Raw genomic sequence first — 23,247 nt, 5'->3', positions numbered from 1 at the left:
CTTTGTCACACACACACAGCCCAACACAGTCACCGAGACAAATAGGCAGAGCTGCCAACACGAGTGGCTGCTCCATTCAAATGAGTTTCAATTGGCAGCTTTTCATAAAGCTAAATTAAAACCAAACCCAGAACTGCAACCAAACACCCCATTAACCATTTCCTTGCCGTCACATACGTTGCTTTTAGCATTTTATTTACTGGCAGCTATATTATCCTTTGTCTACACAAAAAAAAAACAATGCATGCTGCAATATGCGTCTCAGTGATGTAGGCCTTCGGTATCAGGATGATGAAATGCTATGGGCACCGGTGACATATATTGAGTGCGGTATATTAATAAATATGTTTGATTGGTTCTTAAATTGTGCATGCATTTTATCATGTTTGTGATGTGTGTTACATGTGTAGTGTGGAAAAACTCCCAATGTACACGGCAAATACATTCATAAGGTTAGCTTATCAAGATGGAGGCCAAAAGAGTGTCCTCTATATACCACTAAAAAGAGAGGATGAGCTAGCACAGTAGACTATGCTATTCCATCCAAAGATATCCACTAAAATAATAATAATAATATATTATATTAATAATAATTAATATATATTTTTTTTTATTGGCATTGGGACCCTATGGGTAACAAATAACCCTATGTGACATTCATCACAACCTTCCCTTTAAATGATATGTCTTGGTGGATATGTTAAAGAAGCACTCCCACAAAAACTTTTATTATCTGAACCGTATATGATGAAAACTGTTGTGAAGGTAATCTTCTTATTGGTGACTGTATTTGGGAGTTATAACCTCCCTTCTGTTCCTCAGCTGTGTCATGACCAACACCCTGACTCTCCATCGGACACAGCATCTTACGTGTGGGCAGGAAGTCAGTTTCTCAATTAATTCTTATGGGAGCTTCAATATGAGTCTTACAGGAATGAGCAGAGAAAGCATGAGATGCTATGTTAGTTAGAGAGTCGGGGACATAACAGCTGGGGAACAGAGGTGCCATTAATAGTAGATGAAAAAGGCTGATTATTATCACCTCTGGGTGGATCATTTAACTGTCAAATTTCAAAAATTACAGATGAGAGCATGCTGTAGCTTATTATATCTGCATGCAGAGGTGATGAGTGTCTACTGCCAGCCTCATTGCTGCCATTATCACATGCCAGATTTGATCACATGCAATCAACTTAGTTTTAATTAAGTAAATGAGTTAGTCTGAAAGCATAGGCCTATAGCCTAGAAATAAAGAACAGATAGACGCAGCTAGCAGTAGTATGGTTACCGTTGAAGATAACAAATCGGCTTTAGATTCTTGTCTTGACACCACAAGCTTTGTGCAAACCTTTTTTCAGGTTATCTTATCGTCTGATGCCTCAAAGAGCCTCTCTCAGCATGATCAACCCTATTAAACCAGGTATATTGCCTGGCAGGATTGATCATGCTGATTAAAATGGTATCTTATTTTTCTTTCCAGGTTACAGCGTTGTGGATATTGTGGGGATTTGATCTGGTAGACAGGCTTGCGGACGCACTATAGAGGCAACGACAACGTCTTTAACTTAAAGAGTTCAGTGTTTTATTCACACATAAGGAAAGTGACAACAAAAAGTCAGTTTCAAGGAAAAAACGGTCAACTTGAGTCTGGTATTTGTTCACACCAGGCAGCAACACATAAGTCCTTGGGTGAAACAGACGTTAAAGTGCTTTCATCCAAGCAAGATAGCAGGCCTTAATCCCGGCCCAAACTCTCAGGACTAACACAGAGACTGGCAAAGCTCCACTGTCAGATGGAGGATAATCCACACCAGCTGAGACTGTTGGCTGGATTTTTATATCCCTAACCAAAACCTGGCCTGGAACGTGGGGAACAGCCACCCACCCTGCACTTTGGCTGCTCCCAGTAAGGGCTGGCCTGGATCGGCTTTACAGCCACACTAAAAAACCAATAGTGTAAGCCAGCACTAGCTGCCTCTGACACTTAAAATTACCGGCTCTTACCTCACCGAGGCCAGGAACCTCGGTGACACATATCTTCCGTAAATGACGGCCCCTTTCGCTTTCCTACAATATATACAGTAAGAAGTTTTGTCTTTATCTAAAGCATGAAGTTGGAGCACCAAAGGGCGCACTGTAGCACTTTGAGCACCTTCACAGCTACACCCACAGTGCTCATAACATTGTCCCCTCTTCTTTGATTGACAGGGCTAATAACCCTGTCCATTGGTGCCTGTCCTGTGACTCACAAATAATCATTGGTGGTCCAGTATTAATATGTTATATTGAGTCATTGGTGCCAGTGGGTATTTCAAAATCACGCATTCCCCTAGGAATGTATCATTTTGATAACGTCCCTTGCCATATATGTATGCAATCATTGGTGGCATTGAAGCCTCTGCAGAAGGGAGTGAGCCTGTGGAAGGAGAGAATCCTTACCTTTCCATCCTGCTGGCAGCTGCATTCCTCCATTATGTGTGAAGTCGCCGGTATCTCCACTTTCGGATAGACTGACACACCAGTAGATTCACACATTGCGGAGAAGGTAAGTATTCTCTCCTCCCAGCACAGCACTCAGTTATCACTGGGTCTATTTATATGGGAGAACACAGGATCAATGTCCTCATGATTGGTAGGGTTTCCAACGGTCAGACCACCACATATCTAAAAATTATCCACTGTTTACTGGATAGCTTGCTTTTATTGGCTGCTTCACTGCAGCCAATGACTGGCCTCAGTGGTGCTGTGTCCACAAGAGTAGTGTCAGACACAGTAATGATAGACACGGGGAAGCCAGTGGACAGGACTGGACAGATGGGGAGCAGGTAAGCAAGATTCTTTCCATAGCTGAGATAGGATGCATCAGTTAAACGTTAAGGCCCTTCTACATGGTCCAATGGAGCAGAGATTGTTGGGAAGGAAGCAGTGGAGGAGAACGAGGCATGTACTCCACAGTATGGAGAGGAGCGATCGCTAATGTCATAGCTCGTCCCAATACAGAATCATTGTTTCCGGCAGCAGGGTGCTGTTTAAACGGCACAATCTGCTGCCGGGCCAGCAACCGTTGATTTAGGTGACCACATCAACGTTCCTATTACCCAATGAACGAGTGTTTTGCTCCTTCATCGGGAAATCAGCAGCACCTTGACACTACCAGATTATCTCTAAGAAGCATTTGCACACACGCTTGTTAACGATAATCTGCCCAAACATCAGGCAGTGTAAAGAGGCCTTTAGGTATTCTCCGACAACCCTTTGAAGCCATCAGGCATGACCAACCAGTCACAATATTATTGTAAAAAATATACAATTTCATTGTACCAGTTATATGCGTGCAATGATATAAAATATATGTACAATGGCATTGACCTATCTTAATGATTCCTCACCCTCTCAAGCTATGACAAATGCATGAAGTGCCCAATTAGATTTTAAATGCAAAGTCTGTAAAGAGCTGCGGAATATAGTAGCGCCATATAAGTGCATAAAATAAATACATGTCCGATACACCAGAGTGCCATTGAAATGTGAAATAAGGTTTTGTGCCAATGAGTCTATTAATACATGACCCCCATAGACGTCACTCACATGTGACCATATTGTTACATGTGCCTCAATGTCTTTCTACTTGTACAATATGATTAATGTCTTGCTGACACATGGGACATTAAGTGTCATGGAGGTAGAGATAGAAGTATACTGTTACACCAAAAAGACAGCAGGGCCTTGATCACACAAACTACAGTTTGGTGCAGCTTTGATGAATTTTTTTTTTAGCCACTGCTATAAGTGTTCCTAGACAGGAGGAACAAAAAGGATCAAAAACTGTACTGTGTAATTGGGACCCATAGAAAACACAAATGCAAATACAAACACACAAGAAAACATGGCATACACAACCACTGATTCTCACAATTAAAGCATGTTAAATAAGAAACAGCAAAATGCTATGTAAGAAATTAAGATTGCCTTTTTTACATAAAGTACCAAAATTGCAGTCTTCTATAGTTTTTATAGGTTCTAGGAAATTTTTTCTAGGATTTTATATGTTCCAAAATCAAAATTGCTGCAAAACATAGCAAAATGTCCTGCGGTTCATCGGAACTGGAGTTAAATCACCAAGGGCTTCTATGTTGCTCTAAATCTGGTTCTCACAAGCTGTGGGGGCCTGGATGTTGCTTCTGTAATATGGGCACAACCGTCTGAAGCATCCTAAGGCTTAGTCCACATTCCAGTTTTATCATGTGTCCTGTTTAAGGATCGGGAATGCAGTGTATTCACTGAAGGCAAACATATACTTTCCTTGACCCGATATATGCTAAAAGGGTAGCATTACGTAACAAAAAAAACCCTAAAAACATACAAACATATTTCATGTAGTATATGCATTTCTTTCAGTGGGTTTATGGGCAAAATTTATACCCACTTTGCATATAGTGGAATACACTGTAACATTTTCCCAGTGTATAGGCAAAGTGCAGTAAAAAATGAGCCTTGCCCCCTGGTCCGCCCGCTATCCCACCCATGCTACACCTCCTTTTCTGGTCTGAGCAGAATAAAGTCGCAAATTTTACAGCACATATGACACGCGACAAAATTTTTGACCTATTTATGCCACAAAAGTGGTAAAAATAGATTAGTAAATGTCTTTATAACCTTTTGCGGACAAGAATAGGCAGTTATGGGACTAGAATGGGAACTGGAGGGAATCTGACCATTCCTGAACATAAATGCGGGGATTTGGCCAGACAAAAACTGTTGAGTGCAGTGATTTCTGTCTGGCCAAATCCGGGCATTCCCACCAAATTCTATTATAGTCTATGGGGTCCAGCAGGCATGTAGCGTTATTTTCTGCATGCTTTTTCAGCTTTTATTTGCCAAAATGCCGAGTCCAGATGTTTTGATGAAAGTCAATAGTGAAATATATACCCAAAACAAACAACGAGGTTCATTTAAAATGGCCCCGACACCAGAGACTGGCGTAAGTAAAATTTTTAACCAACGTTGTAATTAAATTTAGTTGCAATTGGCATTTGAATGCCACCCTCACCACTCTCCAAAAAGGTGGATGTAGCAAGGACAGGGGTGGGCCCTTCAGTGCTGGTAGATTTATCACCATTTGTGCCAGTTTTCTGGTATAAATGACTGAAATCTACACTATGAGCTGGAATAGGTTTCCATCTACATAAGGGTACATGCACACGACCGTTGTGTGTTTTGCGGTCCACAAATTGCGGATCCGCAAAACACAGATGTCGTCCGTGTGCATTCCGCAATTTGCAGAACGGCACGGACAGCCATTAATATAACTGCCTATTCTTGTCCGCAAAAGGTTATAAAAAAATGTTTGCGGACCACGGAATGGAGCAACAGATGCGGAAAGCACAAGGTGTGCTGTCCGCATTTTTTGCGGCCCCATTGAAGTGAATGGGTCTGCAGCCGAGGCGCCAAAACTGCGGCTCGGATGCGGACCAAAACAACGGCGGTGTGCATGAGGCCTTAGGTGCATGGACTGCTGCAGTAGGCGCTTCATTTCTGACATGCACCTCATCAGAAATTAAGCCCATCCTCCCACAGCACAGGGTATAGCACACTCCAGTCTCTGATAAATGACCCTCAATGTGTTTTGTTTATTATGCTTTTCTTCATGTTTGGTGCATTTTTCGGGTCCATGGCTTTTATTTTTTTATGCAGCCTTCTGGGGTTTGGTATTTTTCTCATAGGCTTTTCTATAGGCCTGGAAAACACCAGAAAACCACATGTTAAAATAAAGAGTCAAAAAACTATGGGGGAGATTTCTCAAGCTCTCTACACCAAACTATCGGTGCCACATTTTTGCGTATGCCCCATTTTGCTGAAAAAAAACTGTTTTTACCATTTTCACTAAAGACTTGCATAGGGGTGGGGCTTAGGCAACCCAACATATTTATTAAAATCTATGGCAGAAACCTGGTATGATGTAAACTTGACATCTATGCAACCTTCTAGCGGGTGTCGTTTTAGAAGGGTTTTCTACATTTGAGGGCTTTTTGGCCCTCCCCCTCCCCATGTCACCTGACCAGCGGAGCAGGTAAGTATGTGTCCATCTGCAGGTCTGGCAATGTGGGTGTGGCAGGCTGAAAGGCCCCCAAACATGAAAAACGTGCACCACATTTAGCAAAAGGCATGCATCTCACAATAGTTGTAGTGCATCTGATGCCAGAGAACTACAGATTAAGGCCTCATTCAGACGGCCATAGTGTTTTGGGGATCCGCAAAACACAGATACTGGCCGCGTGCATTCCGCAATTTGTGGTCCGCACATGGCTGCAACCAGGCTCGGATTGGCCCACAGAGGAACAGGTGAATCCCCCGGTGGGCCCCTGAGCAAGGTGGGTCCAGAGTCATCTACACATGTGGCACATGGCACAGTGGACTGACTGTAATACATATGGATAGGCAGTGTACAGCCTTTCAACAAGCCTATGTTCATTTAAAAAACTGGGTAGACTATTTAACAAAGTACCTCGTTTTTATAGATTGCCAATTGGGTGGCAGAAATGACTTCAAGGTAAGGAGTCAGGCTAGACTGTATTCTCTGTCACCAGGGACCTTCCCTCTCGAAGTTAACATCTTGTAGCACCTCACTGCGGCCACTGTGTGAGCAGGTAGTGTTTGCATGTAGCTTTACATTGGGCCCTGGGAATTAATTTTACTGGTGGGCCCTCAGCACCCCAGTCCAACCCGTTAATGCAGCCTTCTGAAAAAGGCCTATGACTAGTGTGTAAAATGCTGGTCTTCATGGGTGGACTGGGAACTTAAAGTGGCCCTGGAAAAAAAAACTAAAGGTAGCCCCATTTTTTAGGAAGGTCCAAATTTACAGAAGACGGAGCAACACAAGTCGGCAATGTTAACAATACCATAGTGAAAAATACCATTGTAGCGGAACCAAATAACACAGTAAAGCACAATATATTGCCCCAAAAGCTGGCACTCTGTGGTGGCCATCTATAGCTACCATCTTCTGTCCTCCTCCAGTTGTCTATGGAGCAGGGAGCTTAGGAGGGAGATGCGGGCCACAGCAGTTGAATTCATGAGGTTGTGTGCTCTCGCTGGCTAGGTACATGAGTACCTGATTCTCTGTTGAGAGCCCATTATGTACTTGGTCAGCGGCAGAGAGGAGGACATGGGTCGTCCCCTGGGGCATTGGCCCACTGGGAAATTTCTCTGTTGGGTCTATGGCTAATCCGCCCCTGCTGGTCTTAATAAATGCCCCACTATGAGCAAGAGCCCTTGGGGTATATTTACACGAGCCATTTTTGACAATCCAATCAAAAATCCATCAAAAGGTTTGCTTAAAAGCAGTTTTTAATATTTGGATGTGGTGCAAAAGTACTGAAAACTCATTCAGCAACCGCACCAACAAAAAAAAACCACATCCAAACACAACCAACCTATGTAATGTACCCATAAAATGGCACTCTATGAACAACACGTTAGTAAACAGCACATAAAACATTGATTTAAAATATATATATATCATAAAAATGGTGTGTAATGTGGTGTATCTAGCTATTGCAGGGTTAAAAAAAAATAAAGTTTTAAATAAAAATTAAATAAAATAAAAAATGTGGCAGCAAATGTGACACAGTATAAGCTCAGACTTATAAAGTAAAGAGTCAAAATAGTTAAATATGTTACTTTTGATGCTTAGCAAGACAACGTAATGTTTAATCATAGTTGGGGGGGTTGGGGGGTTACAGTAAGAGGTTTGACATGTCTGATAACTTGTCAGCACGTATATTTAACACTTTATTGGGGTGAAGCAATAGCGTTGCCATTTTGCAGTATAAAATAAATACTTTAGGGTCACTTGGTTCAAAATAAGAAAAATAGGAATTAAAACAGATGCTACCACTTAACATAAAAAATAACTTCCTTAATCATTCACAAATGTTGAGTGCATGTGATTTCTCCAGCACATGATTTTCTGCTCTGAATGTGTTATTTATTTTGTTTCCTTTTATTTTATGTTTTTTTTCTTTTCTTTTTCTTCTCTGCCTGCTCATCTACTTCTGGAACAGTTTGATTTTGCAAGTAAAAAAAAAAAAAAAAAAGAAGTTTAATCCCTTCCCCCCTCTTTGCAAGATGCCTCCCTTGCAGCACTTCAGGGGTTAAATGTGATTGAAGGCTCTTTGAAGATGGGATGAAAGGAATAGCTGCTGGAGACTCTTTGCTCTCATTGGTCCGGCTGCCTTCAAAGGACTCTTTTTCTTAACCAGAGGGGGGAGTCTGGCTTTAAGAAAGGAATTCAGAAATCCCAGGTCCTTGCAGATACACTCTCCCAGACAAGGACTAAAGATCGCCTGGAAAAATCCCCAGACTCTCGTTTCGGTCTAAAAAGCAAAAATCTTGTCTTATTTCAAGCCGAGAAGAGACCAGGAAGTGGAATCAGATTTTTTTCACCCTGTTTCACTGGTTTTTACAGAGCTGCACTTTTACTGAGCTTCCAGGATGCAGCCTTCAGTGATCTCCACTGATGTTTCATTAAAGCCATAACACCCCTTTGTTCTTTGGCTTTGTCCCCAGGGGGAGTGAAAAAGGGCTTTTTGGTTTTGATTAAAAAAAAAAAAAAAAGTTCAGAGAGAGAGAGAGAGAGAGAGAGGAGGGAGAGGGAAAGAAATCCTTCCAGTTCTAACTCACTCAAGGAAGGTGTGAGCTTATTTTCCTCCTTTCTCCTGGCTTTTTCCCTTCCCTTTTCCAGACTGGATCATGTTTTTTTCTCTTCTGCAACTTGAATCCTCTTTCGGATTATTTCAACGTTTGCAACCATGACCGAGCTTCTCCGGCCAAGTGGATTATTTGTTTTCTGAGCTAAGGTCCTCCAGAATCGTGATCCAGAGTCAGGAACCTCAAGGTAAATATCTTCTCTGCAAACTTTTAAGTGTCAAACCCCCTTAAGTATCTAGGGAGAGTCCTACCGGCGGTGGCCCTGGAAATAGAACACTTTGGTGCCCCCACTGCTTTGGTCCCAGACTCCCTGATTGTTCCTGGGACAGAACTAGATCCAGTGTGCTCACTTTGCTACAGGGAGCATATGGATATATTTAGAAACTGCTATGAGAGTATGGTATGTTTATCACTTTTAATGCTGCAACTTCTCTGTGCCTCCTAGGTTCTACAACCATGCGGTTTTCTTCCTTGTGTGTGTCTTTGTAACCATATAGACTGTACTATAGGTGATTTTTAATCTATACCTGGAAGTTTGAGTGCACTTTTATTAGTTAACTTTATTAGTTTTCTCCATGTGGTTTGTAATGGATACTGCGGTGGAGTTGCCCCCCTCCCTCCTCCTCTCCATTTGTAGTCCTATCCTTTTTAAGCTAATGAGCTGTTTTGTGGTGTCCTGTATTGTGGGCTAGAGGTTGTGATCAAGTTAAACCTAGTCATTTTCCTCTATATGTGGTATTTTTCAAACTGCTGTACAAAAATCAAAAGTATCTATCGGTGTATCTTTTATATGTATGTGTTGTTTTTATATCACAATATTCTTTTGAGGGACTTTCATCTCCCTCAGACATCCCTTTGTGGGAAATAATCATACGTGTATAGAAAACTCTTTTCTGTCCTCTGCAGTGTTAGGTATTCAATGTATGCAGTAAATGTTATCCTCCCCCCCTCCCCCTCCAAATGTCACACTTTGAAATTAAATTAGCTCTTCATCAATAGACTTTCCGCTTGGGGGTCAGATCTAGGCAATTTAACTCTTTGTCTCTGTAGTAGAAAACAAGATGTGAGAGTTGCATAAAGTATTATGTGATCTGCATCCCAGCTCTCTGTAGTAAAAGGGGCAGCAAGGGCCTCATCTGTATAGGATTTCATGAGAATTGGTGAAATACTTCTAGCTTCCCTTATTCACAAATGTCTGTGAACTTGTACCTATAAAACGGCTCAAACATCTGGATATATTGGACACATTTTCTGGTATGCTGGGGAAGAGAGAGTCTTTGGCCCACCTGTTGTGAATAATTTCTCTTGAAAAACTCTACAGGGCGACAGTGTATGGCGTAAGTCATGTTGAAAAGGAGGAAAATGGTTCCCAGATGGCCATTTACTTGTAATAGAACCTTGTAGTTCCGGAGGAGTTATAGGCTGTAGTCATAAGTGGATTCTTCTCTTGATGCAGGCCTCATGATCTCTGATAATCTTCAGAACACCAACTTAAAGGAAAACCAAGTTTAAAATATAATTTTTACAATGCAAATTGTTTTAGCTGTGTTTCAGAAAAGACCCTTGTCCTAATTGTGGATGGCATGTGGAAAGTGATGTGGCCATTTTGTTACTTTGGAATGGGGCACTCATCAATTCCTTAGTTAATTTACATATACTACAGACAGACATTTTGAAAGCAAAAAAAAAACCTTTAGTATAATTAGATAACTTCAAACTGTTGATACTGGGACATGAAGACCAACATGCCTTACTAGTTCTGAGTTTAAAAGGTGTGTCCAGAATATGAAAGGCCACATCTACTTTGTTATAGGCAACCTTACTTCAAGTATTCTGGTGTTAATTGCCCCTTTGTAGAAAACAATTGTGGAATCCTATGAGAGTTCTCTTGTGTTAACGGCTTCTTTGTATAATACAGTTGTGGAATCCTATGAAAATCCCCTTAAAGTGCTAACTTTTTATACTCATAGACAATGTCAATCAATATATAAAAAGGGTCACTTTTGTTGTCATATTAAAATATCGAAATTCAATGAGTCATTTGGTAAGTGTATTTTTTTTTTTTCTCTCGGACAGGAGTAACAATTTTGGCAGCCATGAGCTCTGCTGGGGTGCTAACCTGTATTCCAGACTCCGGACGGATATTCAGGGAGACTTCATTGCGCCCACCGGTGCCAGGCCAAGAGACAAAAAATTTCAAGGTAATCCATTTCCTGTCAATGTCTTCATTAGCATTTTATGGTTAAGCAACATGCAAGATGTATGCCTTTTGTAGTAATGTCAGTAGTAGTAATAGTAACAGTAGTTGTCCTATCAAATGGGGCCTGTTCAGTTACTGTACAGTTTGACTAGTAGGTGATGCATACATAGCTAACCAAGTTCTTATTGTTCTTTCAATGGATGTAGACTGAAAAGTTTGCAATGGATCCTCAGCACTATGAACAACAGATGAAACACAAAGAAGATTTAGTTAGAGAAGCAGAAGGTTGTGCAGCCCAAGATTCCCGTTTTTCTCGATGGGGTCGGTCCCTGAATCTATTGCTGGATGATCAGGATGGGGCAACACTTTTTCGTATGTACCTGGAAGGTCAAGGCCTAGTGGATCTTTTAAGTTTCTGGTTTGCTTGTAATGGCTTCAGAGCTATGGACCCAGCAGAACCCAAAACCTCAAAGACAGCCAAAGCCATATATCGATGGTATGTACAAAATAGCCAAGCTGTTTCAGGACGTTTAAAGCCATCCACGCGGGCCCAAGTTAAGGATTGTGTCAAAAACCAACAACTGAATAGAACTGTGTTTGACCAGGCACAACAGGAGATTCAAAGAGCCATGGAACAGGAGGCCTTTCCTTCTTTTTTGCAGTCTGATATATGCAGGGAATATGCTCGTGCTATTGAAGACAGTCCCACCCCTGATAGCCCAGGACCTGGACTTCCAACTCTGGCTGAGGAAGAGGAATATAATGGATTACACCACACTTCTGTTGGTTCGAGCACCATGGGGAAAATAAACCGTGCCTTCTCACGCATACCACCAAGAAGCCAAAGGTGAGAACTAAGAGATATGTGATTTTTGCCTTTAGTCTTCTGTTGCTCATTAAATTGTTCTCTGTCGTGGTTGATACATTAATTTTAGGGATAGATATTTTTTTTTCTCCATTTAGGCTTATTTTGATGTTTGTTCTCTAGAACTTTTTCAGCAAATGTCTTTGTTTCTGTTCCTCTCCTCCTTGTGTTAAAGGTTAACTTAGCTGTTATTCCTTTCCCTGAGCTCACATATCTTTGATGTGAACAAAATCTTTCCCTGCTCCAGAGATCAAAGAACCACATCTATAAAGCGGTCCGTTTTTTTTCTTTTTTTTTTACTCCATCTACAGTTCCCCCTCCCTCCCAAGATGCCTTGCTGTTTCAAAGCCTTCTTATCTTATAATGACTGTTTTTTATAACAGTTATTTCTTTTTATGGCTTATGCTGGATTAGATAGTAAATCTGTTAGCAACATCAGTTTGGAAGATGTTTATTTGAATGTAGATTTTTATTTGTCCAAATGGCAAAAAGAAAAGCGCACAAAGCCAACTTTTTTGTCAGAAAATAAGAAGAGAAAGAAAACTTGTAAAACACGTCAGCCATCCATTGCTTGCTATAGTAATCTATGGCTTTTTCAGCGCATTATTTAGATTTCCAAATATATTTTTCATTTTACACTCATTTGTCTTGCATATGTTTTTGCATGTGAATGTAGATGGTGAAGAGGTCACTAAAAAAGGTCACGAGCATAACTTCCTAGTTGTGTTTTTTACTTTTATAGATCCCACCTTCGCAAAAATGAACAAGTATATCGGTACTTTGCTCCTGCGGCTAGCATTAACGACAGTGAAATTTCAAGTGATGCACTTACTGAAGACAGTATGTCTGTAACGGATAGCAGTGTGTAAGTATCTTCAAAAATGGGCATGTGTCTCCCTCAGTTGGCATAATTGACCTTCTACATCAATATAACGTGTATACGCACACATTCTAAGAGGAAAAGGGAAATGTAACAAAAATTATAATTTCACATGCTTGGACATGTATAGGCATCTTTGGCAGGTGGTCCTACAGGCCTTGGTTCTATCGACAAGTAGACTGCCAGAGGGTACAGGTCAAGAAACACGCGGCCTCTTGCTTTTTATCTTCCTATTGTTGGAGACAATGAATGGAATTTGCTGCTCACTTTGATGAAGTTGCCAAGTGCATGGCTCCAAATAGAAGTGCTGCACTTGGCTCTTTGGCATCTCCATGGTAGATTGAACCTATGATATTTGGCCTATGTCACCTCTTTATATTCATCTAGTTCGAAGTAAACATCTATTATGGCTATAGAATAGTGATGTCATAGGGAGAATTATTCCATCTTCATGATTTGTACAGAGCATGATGTATATCATATATCTATGTGCTACATGTCTATTGAATGTATTCCCTAAATATTTCTTTATATTATTTAACAGAGATGGAATCCCACCTTATCGCTCCAAGCAGAGGGAAATCCATAGAAGTGTCAGTGCCAATGGTCAAGTGCCTCTGCCTTTTGTTCCTGTAAGTTTTATGAAAAAAATGTTTTTGTTCATTACGTTAAGACACAGTTTGATATAAAATGGCCACATGTAGCTTATTTTTCTTCTCTTAGGAGTACAGCTATATTTGTTAAGCCACATGCACATGGCAGAGCCATACAGAGGTGCATGGAGTCCCTATGGTTTAATGCTGCTAGCACAGTAACACCTCTGTATGGCACCGTATTACAGGAATATCCTTCTTTAGAACCAATGCTTCAAATGGATAAATACCTCCATAAAATATAGGGATTTAGGGAGATTTATCAAACTGGTGTATAATAGAACTGGCTTAGTTGCCCATAGCAACCAACCAGATTCCACCTTTCATTTTCCATGAAATATGAAAGATGGCACCTGATTGGTTTCTATGGGAAACTAATAAGACAGTTTTACTTTACATCAGTTTTATAACCCCCCCCCCCCCCCCTTATTGTTTACTTCCATAAATAAAGATGCTCAGTAGGCTCTTGCTTGCATGGGTACAATTCCTCCAAAGTCATGTGTATAGTCCTTATTTTGACCATTAAAGGGGTTGTCCCATTCTTGGACAATGCCTAGAATGGCTTTAAAAAAAAAAAGTGCTACTCCCCAATTTCTCCAGCTCCATTCTGTGGTGCTAGTCTGATCCTCCTTGTGCTATTTGTTTACAATAGCAGCACCAATGTGCCTAACTGTAGCAGCCAATCATTGTCCTCAGCTGTCTGCATCTGAGGAAAGTTTATTTGCTGCAGTGGTGACGTGCCGAATCCAGGCACACCACTGTGCATGTCACCATGTTGGTGTCCTTCTGTCAGGGTATGGCATGTGACTGCTGCAGCCAATCACTGTCCTCAGCTATAGACAGCTGACAGCGATTGGCTGCAGTGGTCAGGTGCCTTATGCAGGTACGTCACCGTGTCAGTGTAGTTCTGCTGGGATATGGCATGTGACTGCTGCAGCCAATCGCTGTCCTCAGCTATAGACAGCTGACAGTGATTAGCTGCAGTGGTCAGGTGCCCTATCCAGACACGTCATAAAAAAAAAAAAAAAAACTGCTTGAGGAGGACCAAAACACAGAGAACAATGCTGCAGAAATGGATGATTTTATTTAAGCTATTGTAGGGGTTGTCTGAGATTTTAAATTATCTCGGGCAACCCTATTATAATCTGCCATACAAATTGAATTGCTTTATTCATATTGGGCATTATTGTTTTTCCATTTCATTTAAAAAAATGTTTAGCGGTTTGTGATAAATGTGCTTATTTTTCCCTTTCAGAGAACAATGCGTCCGCCAGCTGAAATGATGCCATCCAATCCTGCAGAATTTGCTGCAAAACTGACCATAGCTTTGGAAAAGGTTAAAAGACAAAGAGACGCAGAAGAAAAGTTAGAGGAAAAGTTACAAAGGTTAAAAGAGGTAAAAAGAATACCTGACTTTTTACTCTATAGATATTGACTTTAATGTCAATATATGTATACTTGTTTTATAGTCAATTGCTTCTGATCAGTAGTTTTATAAAGTCCATTGAAATCTGCATTGGAGGCTCCTTTAAGCAGGGGCGTAGCTATAGGGGGTGCAGAGGTAGCATTCGCTACCGGGCCCAGGAGCCTGAGGGGCCCAAAGACCCTTGTGCCACATAAGAAGACACTGGTATTACAGAAAGTGTATGCAAGCTACACCTCTGGCTGGACAGAAGGGGTTAGGTTAAGAATTTGGTATGGAGGAGGGGGGGTGCAGTTTCAATTTTTGCCTCATGCAGCACGAAAGTTGAGGGAAGGGGAGCCCAAGCTGAACTCTTGCACCAGGGCCCATGAGCCTTTAGCTACGCCCCTGCCTTTAAGAGAATCTCGCACAGATACAATTAAAAATGTGAGACATGTGCATTATCTGACAGTTCTGGGGTTTCATTGTTATTGATGGTCTGCCCCTATAATGGCGCAGAATAACCAAAATGCAAACACTGGTGTGAACGCAGCCTTAGACAGCCTTAGTTTGTTCAGATGCATCATAAACTTTATCCCTGTGTCCTCTCCAGGCATAAACCTTTCAGCTGCCCAAAAATGTGACTGTCATGGAGATCCTTGATCCCTGAGACAACTGTTGTTTCCTGTCTACATAGACTGGCTGTAGATCAACTGCAACACTAGTTTGATCTATAGCCAAAAAGGAAAGAGCCATGTACAATATTCAGGTGCCAGGAAAGCAGTTTACCTTGCTTTGTTTTCAGATATTCTGAAATAGGTCCCTTATTAAAAAGCTGATAGTAAGAAATATACTTCATAATGACCCCTTGAATAGAAAAAGTGCTTGTGTCCATCTAAGCATATTAACAGAACATAGGCAAGAAATGACACTCCAATTTTGCTATGGCGTTCCAGGATGTTTTAGTAGGTTATATTGTTCTGCTTGTGTTATATGATGTAAAGGAGTTTTAAGTCAGGCATAAGTAGAAAATGTGAGCCTGTGATACAAGTATGTACCTGGCAGTATGACAAGATGGCAAGCTGAGGCATGCAGAAGTATAGAATGCTACTGGAATAGCTCTTGGCAAGGTTCTGCCTAAGGAATCGGGAGTAGCCGCAGTTACTTCAATAACTTGATATATTTCAAAGGACAAAGTAAAAACAGTCACATTATCAAAAAATGGCTAAAGAAAATATCTGGACTAAACCATGTGAACATTATGATTTCATCTTAATAGGAAGAAGATAAACCTGAGTGTGACATTCCTGCATCCAGTCATGATGCTTTGCCAGCTGCTTCCTTAGAAGATGACCCTCAATCCATCCTCGATGACCATGTATCAAGAGTCTTGAAGACACCGTCAAATCTGTCACCTAGATCACAGTCTCCTTTCATTCAAAGAAAAGTCAAAGGTCAAGCAACATTTGGCAAAGGTCAAAGCTTTACTTCCTCCCACTTAAGACCGAAGGCTCCTCCTGGAATGGAAACACCTGTCACACAGAATATAGAACAGAGGGGATCCACTAGGTAGGCATCCTTTTTATTAGAAAACGTCCTTTGGTCTTAATATATTAAAAAAATTCTCAAAATATTATTATTTTAAATTCTTATCCAAATATTTTTTCTGTCATCTCTCATAGTTTACAGGGATCAAGAAATTGCAGAAAAGTAGAAGGGTCTCTCCCATCTAATAAACAGGATGATGGAAACTCTTCTCTTGTGCTGACCACGCCACTTTCACCTGAACAAGAAGTGGAACGCAGCCATAGTGTATTGCAATGGGTTTTGGAAAGTGCAAAGATGATGAAAAAACATCATCGTGATACAAACACAAGGTACGAGAAGTTTCTTTTCCTCTACAATGAGTTAATGTAAACTTTGTAGGAAGTATGTATTGTAGCAATATGTAAAATTGTTGGTATGCTTGCCAAAAATGCAAAATATGTTTAATAGAGCTCTTTAAAAACCATGACTCTATTATCCTCTTAATTACAGTATAAACCACTGCTTGGAAGTGAAAAAAACAAGCCATCGCACAACATCACAGCCAGCACATCTATTCCTGCAGGATACATCTATGCCTCCACTTACTGCACCAAACACCCTGGATCAACTGGAAGAAGCCCGTCGTCGACTGGTAGAAGACAAAAGAGTTCCTAAACTTCATAAGAATAGGTAAATGTCTATTGAGTATGTCCATGGATATACAATTGCCTGGTCTTTAGTCATATGTCAATGTGTTTGTGTTGTTGTGTTGTTATTTTTTTTTTTTTTGCTAAGTTACTGAGTCTTATGCTTATTATTGAATATAAATAATTATCTATCTAACTATATTGAGAGGTTATCTCATAAAGGAATCCCCTGTCTATATGCCCTATTAGTTTGTACTTACCGTATATAGCACTACTTATCATATGATGCAAAAGTTAGCAAAATATTTTATTTCATAACAGAAAAGCAGTAGCATGTAGGCTTCATTCAATTCATTTTCATCAACCACAACTGGATGTTTTATAAGTCTCCTCACACTGATTAAGGTGCTCTCTCCCTAAGGAGAGTTAGTTCCCCCCTTACCTGGACACAGGCCTCTCACCCAGTTAAGCCAGTACTCTCTGCTCTGCACTGATGAGGGGCAATCACCCCAAAACAGCTGTCTGCAGATGAGGTGCTGGCTTAGTTAATATCCAAGTCATGTCTCAAGGATTATTTTAAAAGCTGAACATTGACTTATAGGATAGCTGCCTTACATCTGGTGGCATTAGAGGCAGAGCTTGTTAAGAGCTCATTTGCATCCCTTCCCTCCCAGAATTCCAAAGGAGCATGTATGGCCTATAAGTCTCCTTACACTATTTAAGGTGCTCTCTCCCTAAGGAGAGTTAGCCCCCCCCCCCCCTTACTTAGATATGACTTGACAAACTAACCTTGGTGACCAAAAACATTGGTCAGTTCTTTCTCCATGAGTTGTCTGGTACTGCAGCTCAGGTCAATTGAAGTGAATGGAGCTTCAAAACCAGTGGACAGCCATATTTTTCTAATTCTGTGCATCCTTTAATCATTTTTGAACTTTGTAAAGTCATAAGTTGTTGATACTTCCTATTTCCTGATTACACTTAAGTACCTTGGCAAAGATAAAAATCGAATAATTCCTATAACTTTCACATAGCTATCTGCGTTCACAAGCTAAAAAATTATTGTTTGTATTTAAGGTGCGTGCAGTCTGCAACACTTAAAGAAAAAGGCAAAGCTGCAGAGAACGTACCATCTTCTGGCTTCTCCACAATGAAATCTGATGAGTAAGTATCTTTATGCAATGTGATTATGTGATTCCAGAGATAATTTATAGACTGTAGGTCTCTGTTCTGACTGGCTCAACAGTACATGGCACCAGACATAGCAATGCTATGCTAGAACTTGAAACTAGGGTCAAAACCATATCGCTGGTAGTTATTGATCAAAGCCATATTTTTAATTGGCTTTTCCTTTTATTTAGTGTAGTTCATATATATAGCTTATGTCATATTTAAAAACTCAAAAATAAATAAAAAAAACTCTGCTCTACATGGCCAGTGTGGAGTGACCATTATTATGAATCAGAACTGATTGTACTTTAAGACACATACAGCTTAAAAAAAAAGCCCATAATAATAATAATGCGGCTTTAAGAATGAAGTGCTGCTCATACCAATATATCAAAGCTTTCTGGCTTCTAGTGTTAGATTAAGTACCTTCATACATCTACTCTAATGTTTTTAATTTTCTTATAGGCTTAAGTCTGCAAAAAAGATGAATAGTGATCAAGGGCAAGGAGGTTTAGCAATTGTCTACTACTTCTGTGGAGAAAGAATTCCTTACATGATTCGAACAAAGGAACCTAGCTTGACTTTGCAAGAATTTAAAGATCTGCTCAGTAAGAAAGGAAGTTACAAGTAAGTATCATGTCTGGAGTCTGATCAGATACTGTAAAGAAAATGTCAGGATTCCTTTGTCAGTCACTAATATCCTACTTATCGTTTACAGATATTACTTCAAAAAGGAGAGCCAAGAGTTTGAATGCAATGCTGTGTTTCAAGAGATATCTGAGGAGGATGCGTTGCTGCCATTATATGAGGAGAAGATCATCTGCAAAGTGGAAAGAGCATGTTAAGCAAATGCTTGACGCAAGTTACAGGAATCTTCTACCGTTGCTGTTCAAAAGTGAAGGTTTATGCAGCAAATGGGACCTCATGGCTTGAGCTCTTGGAGGATGGATAAAGCCACTGAGCTATGGATCTTGGAATAAAAAAAATGGAAAATACATGAACTGTGGTGATCTTTTCAAGACACATGTATGTAAAGAAATGGAGATAAAATGGAAATCCTCAAAATATCAACATGGAAAGTTATTAAAATGGGCAGTACCATAGATGGTCCCATAGGAGATCAGTGCAGAATTCTATTGTGACAAGAATTTAAGGAGAAGCATGTCTGCTGCAAAAACAAAATGGAAGCATATTTCCTGAATGTTTCTGGCCACTATATGTATTCAGGTTCATTGTATATATGTAATATTGTGTATTTATATTGCAAGTGACTTAGTTTTGATGGACAAGAGCCAGCTTGCTACAGAACCTAGAACATTTACACATAATACCACTATGTAATCCTGAATTGCAAATAATCATCGGATACTCCAGTTCATGTGGATCAACGGAGTAGACGTATACCAGTTTATCAAAGAATTCATAAAAATTGGAGACAATAACCTACTTCAACATATTCAATGTCAATGTCTATAAGAACAAGATGGTGCTTGAGTTGGAGAATAATCTTCTGAGACCACATTATCACTCCTGGTAATCAAGCTATGCAATAAAATAAAATAAAAAGATCAAACTGCTGCTATTAAGACTGTTGGTGGCTTTCTTGCCTGGTTTGTCCTGCAAGATTTCACCACCATACTGATCAGAGGGATATTGCCATCTGAATTTTTTCAAGTCCATTTTAATAGAATTTATAATTATTACTTTTATATTTGGTACTAGTTTATATGGGTTATATTGTTCCTCTGAATCACAAATTGGAGGATTAGAGCAATTTACCTTTATGTTCTGTTTTAAGAACAGATTATACTGTTTTGATGAAATGTCATGAAAAAAGAAAACAATTTGGAACCAGAAAAGGCACATCAGAATGTTTTGTGTTCACATTTCTATTGCATTTCTTTTTATTCCATTGTGATGCTGTTGAGAGAAAACATCATGTACATTTTTGGAGATAAATATCTGAAGCCATATCGACTAGCTTTAAACTCTGTTTTAGGGGTTTATATTTTCCCTTGATTTTATGAAGGGGTTTTCCTGCCTTTTTGTCCATATTGTAGAAAAATATGTAACCACAACAAACGCCTTTTTATTTAAGCAATAATTAATGCCTAAGCTGGGTATTTTCTGAATGAGCCTCTTGATGCTGCTGAGAGGCTGTATATACAAACAGCGCTCAACTAGAACACATTGACCTGTATCAGAGTCCAGTAGGTACAACTTTTTGTGAATTTGCTCACTTCAAAAAGAAAAATTACATAATGTTGAAACAAGTCTCTGTGTAGACTGCATTAATTTCAGTATTTCATATTTATAGTGTCTCGCAGTATGGCTTCAATTGAAAGGCCAGCTGTTGTAGGCACTGCAACACTAATAGTTTTCATAAAAACTTCATTTACAATTTTTATTTTTTCCAGTACTGCACATGTATTCTACCAGAATGGATCAGGCTAAAACTGTCTTTTTCTTTGCTGTGGTGTTCAGGACTGTAGAGTTGGCTTGCCTAAAGATGACAGTAGTTTGCAAACCGCCTTTGTACTGCATTGCATGCTCTACAGTCTCCAAGGTGGTCATTCTGTATCATTTAAGAAAAGCCGGTACACTGTAGGAAATGACATCTTCATGGCCAATCTGACCTAGGGTTATTATGGAAAAATAAAATTAACTTTTTAGGCTTAGGTTGTCCTGTGTTGCTGCTATTTATTTCATAGAATTCAGAAGAGCTAAGTTTCCATAGTACAAGATATGAGGTCAATGGATGCCATGAACATAGTTTAGCATTAGAAACCTACAATCTCAAGCTCCTCATAAGATTCTCGTGATATTGGTAGATTTTTGGGCTCTTGGTAGGAAGAATGAAAGTTCCATAGGTCTTTGTAGGGTCCCTATATATACAGGGCATAACTAACACTATAGCAACCACAGCAGCAGCTACAGAGCCCACAATGTTAGGAGGGGAACCCACCTAGTACACATTCAGTCAAGAGTTGAGAATGTCCAGCATTGCATACAGTATATGCAGCACATCCTCCACAGTGCTCTAAATTGCCTGGAACATTCAGGTCAGACAGTGCTACTTTTTAATACACCTTTAACAAATTGATGCCTCATGCACACAATATTGGGCATTTTGGTGTTTAATGTTAAAGATGGATGGAAGTAGGGGGCTATTCAAAATTTTGTATGGGGCCCAGCCTCTCCTAGTTAAGCCCCTGAGCATGTAGATAGACAACATTCTGCACTTTAGATGCTGATGAACTAGAAGTCCTAATCTTTTAGGTCAGCCAGGCCTGTCTGTAGTAAGTGTTGTGTTTTTTAGCTGAAAAACCAATGTGGTGCAGATGTTTTCTCAGCCCCTACTTTTAATCAGTACCAGCATTACATGTAGAAATATACTTTTTTTTTTTTTTTTTCCCTAGAATACAAATTGTAAATGTTTTATAAATATACAGATTACTATTTAATAATTCATATTGATAAAGTATTGTTAACCTCTTGGTAACATGGTTATCGGGGCATTCATTCATTTCAACACCTGTTTTAAAGGTGTCCAATAAAAAAGATGTTCATTGTTACAGGGAAAGAATTGTGTGGTTTTTATTTTATTCTTGTAGCAACGAACAACATTGTGGTAGCCAATTACTCATCAACAATTTTATACAGTAATTCATATTTTTATATCTAATTATATTCACATGTATAAATATAAATACATTGTTTTATATATTTCAGAGTTATTAATTAAGGTGTATAAATTTAAAACTTTTGCTATTCTACAAAATGTAAAAATAAGCTGGAATAAAATTTATATTTTTTGAAACCTTCTTTTGCTTGACGTTTATGTTGTATTTTTGTTTTTAATGTGTGAAAAGGTGACTGCACTAAACAATGAAAGGTTTGGCCTAATGGCATTAAATGGGGTCTGTAATGCAGAAGTTTTACTCCATTGCACAGAAACACAAAGTCTCATTGTTAGAAAATTAGGCCACTCCTTAGTATACAATAGATGAGACGTTATTACAGTGAGTTCCAAAATTAGCTTTCCCTTGGTACTTTCATATCAATGCTCCACTCCCGCTGCCTGACAGCTCAGCATTTAAACATTTACCTGACTGGCAGGATGTACCTTGGAGGAATACAGGTAATTGTATCTGTCACTGTACAGGTTTGCCATGTAAGGAGCTTATCCCACTAATTCCAGAAACCTCCTTATTGACATTTAGAGTGAAGAGTTAATTAAAAAAATTGCCTAAAAACAATCATTAGTACTACACTTTACTAGCTGGTGTTGTTTTGCCTTTAGCCATTGACATCAACCTTAAGAGTTAATCAACATTTATGTCTATTACAGCACAAGTTAGGTTTGTGGCACAAATTCTAGCACAGGAACAGACAACTGGAGTTTACCATGTCTGGCATAGTTGGATACTGCTGCGCACTGCTGGATCCCCACTGACGTCAGGTCCCATTATAGTCAATGGGGATCTGGCGGTGTGCAGCAGTCTGGATACAGTAAACACCGGTAGTCTGCTCCTCTACCCTCTACCCTACCACCTCCTTCCATTACTAGAAATACCATAGAAGAGCCACAATAGGACCCTATAGGGACCTACTATTCAGTATTCTATGTTACCGTATTCAATTTTTTTTTAAGGAATCTATGCCCAGTAAGCTATATTTTACTTAGTGGAAAGCTTAACCAACTAACATAAGCTGGAAAATGTGAACATAATACTGCACATGTAATCACCGCTTTAGATCATTCTGCATGGACAGGGCTTCCCCTTGAGTCAAGTCAGTTTAAAGCAAGCCTGTCACCAAGAAAATGCAGTGCAATTTGCAAGCAGCATATTATAGAGCAGGAAGAGTTGAGCAGATTGATGTATCGTTTTCTGAGAAATGGTTCATTATAACTTGTAATGTATTCTTTAAAATCTCTGCTCTTTCTGAACTCGGTAGCCATTTAGGTGGTGCTATCACTGATTGATAACTTTCCATGCATATGTATGCACAGAAGGATAGCCATCAATTACTGATAGGACCACCTGCATGGCTAATGAGCTCAGAGATGAACCATAAGTTATGCTGAATAATTTCTCATGAAACTATATACAGTATCAATCTGCTCAGCTCCTCTTGCTCTATAACATTCTGTCTGCAGATTGCACTGCTTTTCTATGGTAATATGTTTCCTTTT

The 23,247-nt window shown here is 39.7% G+C and overlaps 1 protein-coding gene across 1 annotated transcript; it reads left to right on the top strand.

Moving 5' to 3' along the window:
- The first annotated feature begins 8,307 nt into the window (after window positions 1–8,307).
- Window positions 8,308–21,868, top strand: LOC122928575 (axin-related protein-like). Its single transcript, XM_044281551.1, has 12 exons — window positions 8,308–8,896; window positions 10,786–10,910; window positions 11,116–11,756; window positions 12,517–12,639; window positions 13,199–13,286; window positions 14,563–14,703; window positions 15,989–16,278; window positions 16,392–16,586; window positions 16,747–16,926; window positions 17,958–18,044; window positions 18,516–18,677; window positions 18,769–21,868. Exons 2-12 carry the CDS (start codon window positions 10,806–10,808, stop codon window positions 18,893–18,895), a joined length of 2,139 nt encoding a protein of 712 aa, XP_044137486.1. The 5' UTR covers window positions 8,308–8,896; window positions 10,786–10,805; the 3' UTR covers window positions 18,896–21,868.
- The last annotated feature ends 1,379 nt before the right edge of the window (window positions 21,869–23,247 follow it).

Source organism: Bufo gargarizans, chromosome 2, assembly GCF_014858855.1.
Source record: "Bufo gargarizans isolate SCDJY-AF-19 chromosome 2, ASM1485885v1, whole genome shotgun sequence".
Lineage (NCBI taxonomy): Eukaryota > Metazoa > Chordata > Amphibia > Anura > Bufonidae > Bufo > Bufo gargarizans.
This window is presented reverse-complemented; position numbering and strand designations above follow the sequence as displayed.